The sequence below is a fragment of the Lissotriton vulgaris genome, chromosome 12 (genome assembly GCF_964263255.1).
Source record: "Lissotriton vulgaris chromosome 12, aLisVul1.2, whole genome shotgun sequence".
Taxonomy (NCBI): Eukaryota; Metazoa; Chordata; class Amphibia; order Caudata; family Salamandridae; genus Lissotriton; species Lissotriton vulgaris.
The window spans coordinates 549,534,535-549,548,082 of record NC_141700.1 but is presented as its reverse complement, the minus strand read 5'-3'; the positions used below and the strand labels follow the sequence as shown (position 1 = coordinate 549,548,082).

The window sequence follows — 13,548 nt, the reverse complement described above, 5'->3', positions numbered from 1 at the left end:
AGAGGGGCTTCTACCAAAGAAGAGTACCACATTCCATTAAAGAAAAGGACTGTCGGGACAAACCCTTTCCCTCCTCCTCGTTCTCTTCCTTCACCACCTTTACCTCAGTCTCTGCCTTTGCCAACTTCACCTGAGCACTCCCCACCATATATACCTGAGGATCAGGGTGAAGGAGACGGGATGATACTCATGATGATAATCAGCCTGGACCAGTATATGTGTGAGATGACTATAACATTGACTCGCCCACAGACAATGACCCTGACCTATACCCTACCAGCCCTCTCCACCAAACGACAGCATAGGATACATTGAATTGATCAGCAGGGCTGCCAATTACCATTGGGTCCAGCTACATAAAGACTAAATCCTCAAAGAGGATTTAATCTTTGAAACATTAAACAGCTCACAAAAATCCACACATATGTTGCCCATGCTTCAAGGAATGACCTGACCAGACATGTAGCCTACATATTTAAGGATCCTGTCAGGGCACGTATCCTTACCCCTAGGGTGGATAAAAAATATATACCTGCACTATCTGATCCAGTCTACATAATAGGACAATTCCCCTTAGACTCGTTCGTTTTTTCTAAGGCACTCAAAAGGGCAAACTCCCAGACTACTGGAGATGCACCACCCCCAGATAGAGTCAAAGCTCCTCGATGCTTCAGGGAAAAGAATAGCTTCCCAGGCAGCTAACTTCTGGCGCATATCTAACACACAAGCACTGCTAGCCAGATATTACTGTGCGCATTGGGATGAAATGGAACAACTTATCCAATTTTTACCCCAAGAGCATAAATCTAAAGCACAAGACCTGGTACGTGAGGGACAACTAATCTCCAACAATCAAATTAGATGCTCCCTAGATGTGGCTGATACATCTGCCAGAGCAGTGGACACTAATGTCCTTTTAAGAAGGCATGCCTGGCTATGCATATCGGGGTTCAAACCAGAAGTTCAGACCTCAATATCTAACACACCATTTGATAAAGAACACCTGTTTGGGCAGTGGTTGATTCTTCACTTGAGAAGATGAAGAAAGATACTGAAGTAGCTAAATCAATGGGAGCCCTTCAGTCTATACAAGGCTGTGGTTCCTTTCGGCGCTCCTTTTATCGAGCAGGGTCCAAAACCACTTCCTTGGACACTGCATCCACATTTAAGGGCAATAACCAACCCTCAGGTTCCAAAACTTACTTCAGAGGTGGCTATAAAGGAAACAACGGCAAGGGCAGAGGTAGAGTTTCCAACACACGTACCTCCGCCTCTAATACAAAACAGTGACTTGCCCATAGTTCCCTCGACCACTTAACACCTGTGGGGGGGGAAGACTGCCACAATTTCTACCAAAGTGGAAGTCAATAACAGCAGACAAGTGGGTCCTCCAAGTTATCCGTTCTGGTTACTGCCTGGAGTTCATCAACACTCCTCCAAACATTCCTCCAAAGTCGCACAAACTTTTCCCGGATCACATACACCTTCTCAACAAGAGGTAAAATCCCTGCTTATAGTGCCCGTACCACCACGACATCAGGGGGCGGGCGTCTACTCCTTTTACTTTCTAATTCCCAAAAAGGACGGTTCTCTCAGACCAATACTAGGTCTCAGAGAACTACATTTTTACATGCAGTCAGACCATTTCCACATAGTAACACTTCAACAGGTTCTACCCCTTTTGCAAAAGGGTGACTTTCTTTCTACTCTAGATTTAAAGGGTGCCTACTTTCATATTCCAATCCATCCGGCTCACCGCAAACTTCTCGGTTTCGTGGTAGCAGGTCAACACTACCAATTCAAGGTACTCCCATTTGGAGTCACCACTGCCCCCAGAGTCTTCACAAAGTGACTGGCAGTAGTAGCTGCGCATCTAAAAAGACAGAGCATACATGTCTTCCCCTTTCTGGACGACTGGCTCATCAAAGTCAGCACGTACCAACAATGCTGCAAACATACTTCCGTAACTATGCAGTTACTTCACCAGCTAGGGTTTACAGTCAATGTGTTTAAATCACATCTTCAGCCAAACAAAATTTAGAACTACCTAGGAGCTCCAACTGGATACTCAAAAGGGTTCTAGCATTTCCCAACACAGCCAGAATTCGAAACATTCAGGTGCTGATGCTCAAATTTCAAGCAACTCAATCACATTCAGCTCGAGTGTTTATGCAACTGTTGGGAATAATGGCATCTTGCATCATGATTGTTCCCCATGCCTGGCTGCGCATGCGTCCACTTCAAGAAGGCTTAGCCAGTCAGTGGAACCAGTCACACAGTCTATTACCCGATCTAGTGTTGGTAAACAGCCGTACTCATCGCTCTTTACAATGGTGGAACACCCAAAATCTGTTAAAATGCGGCTGTTCATAGACCCAGTTCCACAGACGCGTCCCTAACTGGATAGGGAGCTCATCTTCAACAACTCACAGTGCAAGGCCTGTGGAGCCACCAACAGAAAATGCTGCACATGAATCATTTAAAGCTGATAGCGATCTTTCTAGCTCTCAAGGCCTTTCAAGATCACCTCTCTGGCAAAGCTGTCTTGGTTCGAACCGACAACATGACAACTATGTATTACATACAGAAGCAAAGGGGGACAATCTCTCTCCAACTGTCCCACTTACCTCAAGACATCTGGAGGTGGGCTATTCACCACAATATCTATCTCCTAGCCGTGTACCTCCCAGGAGTCAACAATCAGATTGCGGACCTCCTCAGCAGACAGAGGTATCAAATACATGAATGGGAACTTCACCCTCAAGGTCTCCACCCATACTTCCAAGCTTCGGAGTCCCTCACATAGATCTGTTTGCAACACCCCAAAATGCAAAATGCCCAGCTTTGCCTCCAGGTACCCACACCCGTTGTCCAAAGGCAATGCTCTATGGATGAACTGGTCAAGAATATTTGCTTACGCTTTTCCGCCTCTCCCACTCATTCCATCGGCGGTTCGGAAACTCAGACAAACATCCCTCATACAGAATACTGGTAGCTCCAACATGGGCATGTCAACCTCAATTCACAACCCTGTTGGAACTCTCTCTTGTACTGCATCAAAAATTACATTTAACTCCCAGTCTCCTCACACAGAGCCATGGAAAAACCAAACACCCAGATCCCACACAATTGAACCTCGCGATCTGACTCCTGAAGCCATAGGTTGGTTATCTGAACCTTCCACCAGACTGCATGGGCATTATTAGGGAGGTTAGAAAGCCTACCACATGAGCCTGCTACGCAGCCAAATGGAAGCCATTTGTTATCTATTGAAATAATATCAACCCTCTTGATGGTTCCATAAAAAACATTATCTGCTACCTGTTACATTTTGCAGCAGTCATCACTGGTCTATACATCCATCAGACTGCAACTCGCTGCAATTGCAGCCTATCTTCAGAATAGGCAACATTTATCGCTCTTTAGAGTGCTTGTAATCAAAGCATTTATGGAAGGACTGAAGAGTTATACCACCAAGACTTCCACCTGCCCCAGTGTGGAATCTTAATATAGTCCTCACAAGGTTAATGGGCCCACCATTTGAACCTATGCACAAATGTGAACTACAGTTCCTCACTTGAAAAACAGCTTTCCTCATTGCATTCACTTCATTGAGGAGGGTGGGTGAACTTCAGGCACTAACCATATAAGAACTTTTTTTTAAGCTACACAAAGATAAAGTGGTTCTTTGTCCCAATCCTTAATTCCAACCCAAGGTAGTATCTGCATTTCACATAAATCAGTCGGTTGAATTACCTGTTGTCTTCCCTCAACCTGACTCTGTAGCAGAACGAGCTGTACACACCTTATATATTAGAAGAGCACTGTTGTATTACACTGAAAGAACCAAATCTTTTCTTAAGACGAAACAACCCTTTGTTGCTTTTGCACCACCTCACAAGGGCAATCCTATACCCAAATCAGGTATTGCTAAGCGGATCATTATCTGTATTCAGATTTGTTATGCTAAAGCCAAAAGAACTTTAACTATACCCCCTAAAGCACAATCCACTCGTAAGATAGGGGCTACTATGGCTTTCTTAGGAAACATCGCTATTACTGACCTCTGCAAATCTGCAACATGGTCCACACCACACACAATGGAGGGGGCAATATATTGCTCCAACCGGCCGCACAGTTGCTTGTCGCCGCATTGGCTATCAATATCTTCACGTTACTCCTGTCAACATTAGTACCATAAGCAGCATACAATATAATAAGACATATTACTATTTGACATTTATTATATGTCTTATTATATTCTATGCTGCTTATGGTACTAATGTATATATATCTCTGTATTAATTTCAGCATGCCCTGATGAAGAGCACTTGATGCTCGAAATGCATTGGTTTTAATAAACGCTGTTTTGGATGAACCCATTGCATCTGTCATGTTTATGCATGAGGTCCGGATGGGCACAGCATTCACATCAGAAATATAGAAAAAGGCAAAATTACCCGTGTATGGATTGGAGTAAAAGTTGAAGATGGATAAATAATGGTGAAAAAGATTGATAATATGTTGACAGGAGTAACGTGAAGATATTGATAGCCAATGCGGCGACAAGCAACTGTGCGGCCGGTTGGAGCAATATATTGCCCCCTCCATTGTTTGTATCACAGGTGCGTGCCTTCAGGGTTTGGCACTAAACCGACGTGCACGCAAATGAGGAGATTGCGGAACTGGATGATAAATAATATTGAAGAAAGGTGTGCACCCCATACCTCCCACTTTTGATGTATCCACACCACACACATTCACCAAACACTATTGTTTAGATGTGTTAGCCAGACAGCAAGCTAATGTGGGCCAATCAGTACTTAACCCCTTCGAAGCTAATGACGAGCTGGGCTCGTCATGGCGCATACCTGCCGTGCGCGGATGACAAGGCCAGCTCGTCATGAATAATGGCATCCTGCATATCTCAGCACAGGACGGGAAAACGCCTAGCAGCCATGTGGTTAAAACACTGTTTCAGACAAATCCATCAGCTACAGGGTAGCCACGCTTAGGGGAGACTGCTGTATAGTCTATGCATAAGCATGTGATCTACAGCTCACATGCCTCAAACGGAAAATGCTACTTATCAAGTATGCATCTGCTCTTGGCATGTAGGGCTGTAGAATCTCATGCTCCCACCCACCTCCCCGGGTACCCCCCGGGTACCTGTGGCTGCTGTAGTTCTCTTGTTACTATTCATACATACACATGAACATCTCTATTCTTTACTGCTACTCCATTCTCTCACCCTCTGCGGAAAAACAATCTGAAGATAGAGTCGATGACCATGCGCACTATCACCGAAAGGAGGAGTCACCTACCTCGTAACTAGGAAGACTTCTTTGAAGAAAAACAAAGTGCAAACATTGGAGCCCAACACTAGATGGCAATCTATGCATAAGCATTTAATTCTACAGCTCTACATGCCAAGAACAGATGCATACTGGGTACGTAGCATTTTCCATCTGTTAATTGGATAAAGTGACATAGTCTCATTTTTTTTCTTCCTTGGGTTCGGCAAGTAATTTGCGTTTCTATATTTTTCTGTAATTTTGCTGTGCCACAAAGCTGTTACAGATCCTTTCATTATATAATATAAGGTTACAATACTGCATAATGGTGTGTTTTTCGGATTAAATTATAGAATATAAAAATTGAACTGATAGGACGGAAGAAGATGATTGAGTAAATTGAATAAAATACACATTAGTTCAAATGAGATTTAGAATAAATGCCTGTTCAGTTGTTTAATGAAATAGTGGATGTCTGAAATAGTGGATGTCCGAATATATCCTCATTAGGGATAGAACAGGATTCCATAGTCTGGGTGCAAAATCAGTGCATGATTGTTTTGGTACCAGATGGGCTTTTTATTTCGGAGTTTCCCAGCTGAAGAGTTCCTTTGCTCCCTTGTTCTCTCAGTCTGATGTTGGTCAAGAGTTTTGTCATGTATAATGAGATGCCCTGATACAAATTGTACCTCGGAAGAGAGATTTTAAATTTTATTCTGTCCTGAAATGAAACCCCAGCTTGGTCCCTCAGCATTTGTGAGATCTGATTGAATTTTTTGTTTGCGCCAGGCTCAAACATGTAAGGCTGTCTTGATTAAGGTAGACATGACTGGGGAACTCCAACTAAAATAGCATTGCCACAATTTAACCTATTATGACTAGTGCGCAAGCAGCAATTTTTAGCTGGTTGGGGTCTAGAAGTGTTTGGTATTCTTCAGTAAATGCGGAAAGCAGTTTGAAGTTTGGGCTAGGTTGCTGGTGTGAGGTGGGAGTGATTGAGTGCTGTCAGTGGTGAAACCAAGGATTTCAAGGGCAAGAAGAGGTAGGTGAAAATCATAACATTTGAGATTTTAAAGTGTTAGTGTTTTTTTTACAAAGCCTACGTTAGTGTTCTTTTGCAAAGTTACCCAAAAATGTTTGCTTCTTTGATATTTTATCTTCCATAAAATTGTGTTTTGTTGGATTACATTTTAAAATACAAAGAGGTACTGAAAATCAACACGTCCTAATTCTAAATATTCAGCTATTCCAATCCATACAACATATTCCTAACTGAGGTATAGTCCAACCCTAAAAGTGTATTACAAACCTGAGAACATTTTAAACTCTTTAGAGCCTGTTCACATCTTTAGAGCATACTGCAATTCTGGGGACATAGTCCGAACATTGAAGCACATTCCTTTCTTAATAGTGCATTCCAATCCCAAAACCATGTATAAACCCTGGATAAATATTCCATCGCAAGAAGATATTCCAATCTTAAAAGCATAATTCAAATTCAGTAGTACATTCCAGTCATAAGGACATATTCCAAAGAAGAGCATATCCCATACTCGAGCAAATTCAATTCTATGTCACAAGACCATGTTCAAATTGTGCAGCCGCATTTGATTCAAGAAGGCAGATGTCAATCTTGGACACACAGTATCGTACTGAGAGCATATATCAGTCTTGAAAGCATAATCCAGATTGTTCTAGACAATAGGAATACATTAAACTGGCCATCCTTGGAGCTTTGTAGAAATTATTTAAAAATACAGTGAAAGTGAACTTTCTCCATAATTTACTTAATAGCTCCACATTTGTGTTAATACCAGGATGGTGTGAAAATGGTCAACATTTGGGCTAATCTGATTGACTCTTGTCGAACAGGAAAGAAACTGTCTTGCCTCTTGCTTCACTTTAACACGTTGCTCTTTCGTATTGTCACTGCTTTTCTTGGGAGGCGTTTGTTGGAGAAGTCGCAGCGTATTGAAGCCATATTGACATCCATGCAAGCAACAGGTGCCGAGGAGACTCAGCTACAAGAAATTGAAGAGATGATCACCGCCCCAGAGCGTCAGCAACTGGAGACCCACAAACGCAATGTGAACCGGTGCGTAAAAGTCAAAGCCCTGTGCCTTGCAACATAGATTGCGTCACACACATTTCTAAAGTATGCATCGCAAATTGTGCCATGTTCCAAAAGTGCCTGTGAGATGACAAGAAGCCCTACCTTTGTGTGATCTCAACAATAAAAATTGTCTACCAAACCTAATTTTCAGCATATTATCTCTACCAGGGTCTAGAGTTACTTTTAGATAGCTCACAGTGTATGTATACCACAAACCTATTTAAGATATTCAAACCAAGAAATCAGTGGAATGTACACAGCTAGTAAAATCTAAGAAACGTGTATTAATATAGCTAAGTGGTTGAGAGGTAGCCCATTTTGCAGTGCCATGCAGTCGTTTTTAAAATGCCTGTGGAATGATAGTTTCCGTGACACCTAATGCTTTAAAAAATAAGGTGAAGACAATGCAAAAAAGTCCAATATAAATTAAAATGTGAATGCTTTCACTGGTCCTACTAGCTTCTTTTGATTGTCAGTCAAAATACCCAGCCTTCTGTGGCAAGCGCACCAAACATAAGACTTTCATTGTAGAACCACGAAATGCACAGAGCGCAAGTTTCCCGCATACTGTCTTGTGAAACTGTCTGAAACTTATACCCTGGGTAGTGGGTATTAACAACTGCCTGTTCTTGTTCATTGGTCCTTAGTCCATAGTGGCGGCAGTAATGGTACAGGTGTTACTGAATCTTCTCTTGACATATGCCCTGTAACCTGCATCTGCCCCAGAGGTCCTGATTGTGTGCCACCTGTGTATTGTTACCTGTAACTTTATTGTCATCGGAAAGTGATTGTTTTGTTGTTGTTGCTTTTCGTGGATTTATATCGGCACAGTTAAAGAAGTAAGAACGGGTCAATCAAAATAGGACCCAGCGAGGGCGATTTCCTACCCCCAGCTAGCTTACTGAAAGTAGTCATAATTGTAGTGTAGCCAACAATTCACTGTAACATGATTTGATAACAAGATTTCAGGGTATTGCAGAAGTAAACAAAAAGTAAACCGCAAACAGTTCAAGTGTCAGAAAGACTCTTAGTCCTTAACTTATAAAAATTACTAGTCTCTGAGAGGAGCAAATGGTGCACAAGGATATCTGGCCCTTAAGGCCCCTGAGGACTTTGTCTACGACCTGGAGGGAAAAAGCAGATGTGCATGCGCTTTCTCTCTCTCCTCCCCCTCTCTTTGCCTAGCTGTTTGCACCCTCTTTCTCTCACTGGCCCTCTCTTCTCTTGCTCTCATTTTTCCCTACATACCTTTGCCTTATCTCCCAGTTTAGTTTGACCATTTATCTGTTTTCCACAAAAAGGGTCCTTGGCAGCCATTGCCATAATATATTTACAGCAGAATGATATTGGTAATTCTTTTTTATTTCATACCCCTCCTATCCTCTATATTTTGCCCTAGAAGACCAAAGTAATAGAAATGTGTTCCTATTACTGAGTTCCAACGATACAGTGAAAAGAATAGAAGACAAAACTGACCATGATGTAAAATGGATGTGTTAATGAAATGTGAATAGCGGAGACAGAGCGCTATCATCCGCAAGACATGCCTGCTGTTTGGGAGCGATTAGATATTAGGTAATTGAATCACAATATTAAGAGTGAAGTGAGGCTAATTAGCAATATATATATATATATATATATATTTCAACTTCTATCCATCAAAGCAAGAGCAGTGACAATGTTTAAATTAACCAAATCTTGGCCCAAAGAGTGTGGAATGAGAAACAGTAATAGTTGCTTACCCAATACATTAATTGATTTATAAATTAAGAATTAGTGTAATTAGATACGTACACAAATCAGGTACTACCAACGAACAAGTGCTAGTTAATTTACCAGTAGATGTTAGTTAATTGAAATTAAAATTTTCCCTAGATTATCAGATATCAGTGTCTTCTCTACTATGTGGAAGGTATTTCAGTCGTCTTTGGTTGTTTAGATCGAACACAATAAATAAATACCAACTTTTACATGTGTACTGCCCTGTTATTTGCTCTCCCTGTAAGCTGGTTGTTCCAGTAGTAGCTATATAAGCATGCCTAAAGGAAGGCTAATTTTTGGGGGAGCGTGGAGGGCATTTGAGCGTGTTTTTTCAAATTTGGTTCCGATAAATACAGTGCTGCACAGCATTACTGTATGTTGTTATTGGAGAATATTATGCAGAGCATTATGTACAGTCGGTAGCGGTAAAGCCATGTTTTTGTTTAACACCTCTTTCTCTTTCCTCCTAGGATGGATGCAAGTGAAAATCAAGTTGATGAAACCATATTTATCTTTGAAACCTATGTGGATACCACAAAGAGCAAAGTTTGAATTTTGATACAGAGAAGGCTACTGTTGTATAGAGCTGGCACTCACTTGACCTCCGTGAAGAGTACTTTTGAGATGGTTGTGAAAATGACATTTTGTTCCAAAGTTACCTATTGTTTTGGACATATAGTCTACTATTCTACAATAGAATAAAGTAGGTTTTTTAAATAACTGTGACCAAGGGACTTTTGTGTAGAACATAAGTGGTAAATTACTGAACAGGCACAGTCTGTAAATAAGATGGTATATCTTCTCAAACAAGTAAATATACAGTAAAAGAAAATTGGTACAATCCTTCTCCACCATGTGTTCTGGCACACATTAATTTTGAGTTACTGAGAGAGCCTTCTAACTGTTGGCCCCAGACTGTATCTGGAGAATTTCGATAGCATTTCTCTCATACGGTTTTTGGTGGGGGCTTGCAGATCTGCGTCTGATACGTTCCGCCTGTATGTGACATTGGGGCCTCTATAGCTGTACCATCTCCATTTGTGGATGTTAGTTCTTTCTTTCCACACTGTCCATTGTTGCTCCAGAGCTCCATTGAAACCTGTCATTTTGCCAGTTTTTCTTTTCCTCAAAAACTATCAAGGGTGCAAGGGACATGTCCCGTCCAAAAACCACAATGTTTAAACTTACAATAACTACAACCATCAAATGTCAGTGACAAACACCCAGATGTCTGTCTCAGGTGCCTTGGTACAAGGCATGAGACTGCGTCGTGTGACTGCTGATCAAAGATGAATCAGAAGACCATCTGCGGCCGCAAAGCAAAACTTGCCATCTCCGCATTTTCAATTAATTCAAACAAGGCCTGGTCCCAGTCGAGATCTTGGAAGTAGATGCATTTTCCTTCCTGGATCCCATCTCGCTACCGTTCATCTTAGAAGTCCAGCATTTCAGGTAAGGCCAAGAAACTAAAAAAGCATAAGAGGTTGGACCATGGAGCCATACTCCCCACTCAGAATCCATTCCGCAATTGTTCCCAATGCGCCACAACTTTGCCGGGGCCTCAGGGATGTCTCAACAGTTCCGAGAATATATATTTTTGGTACCTCACTACTTACCTGTGGAGTGCCTTCTGGCCTGAAGGATCCGAGGTGGCCTCCATTCAGGTTGGCGCTGGTGGATCCATCCCCTACTGTGCCATTCGACCTCCCTTCTAGGCCTACCTAATCTCTTGAGCCCAACTTCACTGGCTTCAGCCTCAGCTCAGTGTCCGACGCCGTCTCCGGCACTGCAACTAACACAGCAACAACAGACCTCGCCGCTGTTCTCCGATGTCACTGACGATGGAAGCTGAGCCAACAGTTTTATTGGGCTCAGAATCTCATTTTCCGTCACCCAGGGCCCGCCCACTACACACCTAAACTGCTACTCAACCCAGAAACCTCCCAACCTTATGCTGATGATACCACCTGTGGTGACCAAAACCTATTTCTGTATCTACAGAAGGCCAGTGGACTTGATACATCTCCGGATATAAGTCTGCCCTCCCCTAAACAGATCATGGCAAAAGTGTGCTCTGCCTCCTTCGCAACAGTGATTAGGAGGGTGGCAGAAGTTTTGGATCTCTACCTGCCAACAACAGATTTGAAGGCTAATGTTCTCACCAAGGTGCTTCTTGTGAAGGTACTCTCTTGCATTGTGGGCCAGATTTGCAGGCATCTTGCTAGCTGTCCTGCATGAAATATAGCTCACTCTGCAACATCTCATCACAAATAGCCTGGACCCAGCAAAGTACTGTATTCACTCGGGCTTTGATACGACTGATATGGGCAGTTGAGACCAGCATGGTACTATGGCACAACGCCTTATTTGCTCCACATGCTTCTCGTCCAATGTCCTCCAATCCTTTGTGGACATGCCCTTCAAAGGCCATGTTTTTGAATGGGATGTTCATAGTGTTTGGAATGAAGGCAGACTCCGCCCTGGAAAGAATAAAAGGGAGCAAATCCACTGTTAGCTCTCTAGGCCTAACTCCATCGGTGCGATAGTTCCCCCAGCAAACTTGCACCTTTGGAGGCTTCAGCAAGGGATACCGGCAGGACCAACACCAATACGTGCTTGAGCAGCAACAGGCATCCCAGTCTTTTTGAGGTGGAGGCCAGGGATCAAGTCGACCGCATCCAGGCCACTATGGGCAATGTAATACAGAAATCCCAGCCCCACGTTTTGCAGCTACCTTAAAAACACTTGAGGGGGGCGTGGCTAAGATGGCGGCTTGAGCGGACGTGTTTCGCGTGGCTCCCCAGCCCTAACCCCGAAAATCCAGAGTAATTGCTGAAAATCCCCCTGAAACTCCTCCACGCCGCTGCGACAGGGCTGGGCCACGAAGCAACGCACTTTTCGCCGACTTCTGCAACGGCGGCGCGTGCCTTCACACCGTAGAAGCCGAGACCTGCGGGACCGGCGCAATGGCGGCGCCGAACGGCCCAGTGGAGCTCGCGGCCTGATGACGATCCGCTGGAGTGGGATTCTGCCTTGCCAGGGACCTTAAGGGGCAACTGGACCGCCGGCGCAGCGGGAGGCCAACCTGGGCGATCGACGGGTCAGACGGGCCCGAGCACCACCTACGGCCCCGGCCGGCCTCCGCTACCTGAGGCACCGCATTGGGCCTAGCCTGGACATCCACGGGACAAGATCCCGGGTGAGTGCCGAACCGGAGCCCCCACGCAGCATCCCTGGGCGGACGCCGCCCGCAGATTGCCCCGACGCAAGGACCCGCGCCCAGACACAGACGAGGGGTCCGGACTCGGAGGACCGAGTCCCACACACCAGCTAACGGCCCTCCCGGCGGATAGGCGCCAATTGAGACACCGGCGCCGGGCCTAGTCGGGAGGCGGGAGAACACAGCCGGCCAGGCGGCCTCCGGCTGTACCCGAGTGCACGACGGGCCTACACCTATACACTGGCATTGCACCACCGGCGCCTACGACTGGTGGTGACTCCCGGCCCAGCGACGCCCCGATGGGCTATCTGACCCGGTCCAGGTGAAGTCGGGCCCACACTTCCGAGGCCCCCCAGCTCGGGTCGGTGTAGCGGCGCCTTGGCGCACCCCCAATACCGCAGGAGGCACAGCTTTGGAAGCTTGACCCTAGGTGGCCCGAATTGAGAGCGGTTGACCGGGCCCCGGAACCTGCGGCCTCGGACCCACACAGCAGCAATCACAGGGAATAAGCTCAGGGCGCCTAAACGAACTGCGCCTTGCCGAGGTCCCGCCATCGCTGAGCTGAGCCAAGCCTTGCCGGTGTCCCGCCGCCACTGGGCTGACCCTGCCGGACCTGGCCCAATTGCGCAAGGAATAAAAGACTAGACCCAGACACCCGGAGAGGCCTACACCATAGGAGAGGGGGACACGCAAGCCACAATAGAACAACCCCACCGGCCCCCATTGCCTGTAGCCGCACGCAGCACCCCAAAGAACGCCGGACTGGGCGGTGAGTGGAGGATACCTCTGGCCCTACCCCGCTGCACAGCACCATCCTGGACTGGCTGACGTAGTCCCCCCAAGGTGTCACCTCTGCACCCACTTGCACCCAGCTTCACTCACTGAGACTCTGGGAAACGCTCTACCTTTGGAGCCCTTCTGATCCACCCCGGTGACTGGGGTTATGGCAAACGCAAGTCGCAGAGCAGGCCGCACAATACCGGACATGCTAGCCAAGACCGCCACAAAAGGAGATAAGGCCCGCACACCCCCATCGCCTACCACCCAGGCCACCGCTACACCGCAGGATGACAGGAGCACCCCAATCACGAAGGCGTTCCTGGAAACCCTATTCAACACCCTGCAGGACGACTTTACGGCCCTGAAACAGGATCTGGCAG

General features: G+C 45.3%; 1 protein-coding gene across 3 annotated transcripts in view; it reads left to right on the top strand.

Moving 5' to 3' along the window:
- The window catches only part of POLR3C (RNA polymerase III subunit C), a 192,042-nt gene extending 182,154 nt beyond the window's left edge, over nt 1–9,888 (top strand). For 2 of the 3 annotated variants that reach the window (XM_086945360.1, XM_086945358.1), the window contains exons 14-15: nt 7,240–7,389; nt 9,639–9,888. In XM_086945360.1, the coding sequence (XP_086801486.1) occupies nt 7,240–7,389; nt 9,639–9,720 (232 nt within the window). In that variant the 3' untranslated portion in view covers nt 9,721–9,888. The remainder of the gene's footprint in view (nt 1–7,239; nt 7,390–9,638) is intronic. The other variant, XM_086945359.1, reaches the window with a different exon arrangement.
- Nucleotides 9,889–13,548: the final 3,660 nt, after the last annotated feature.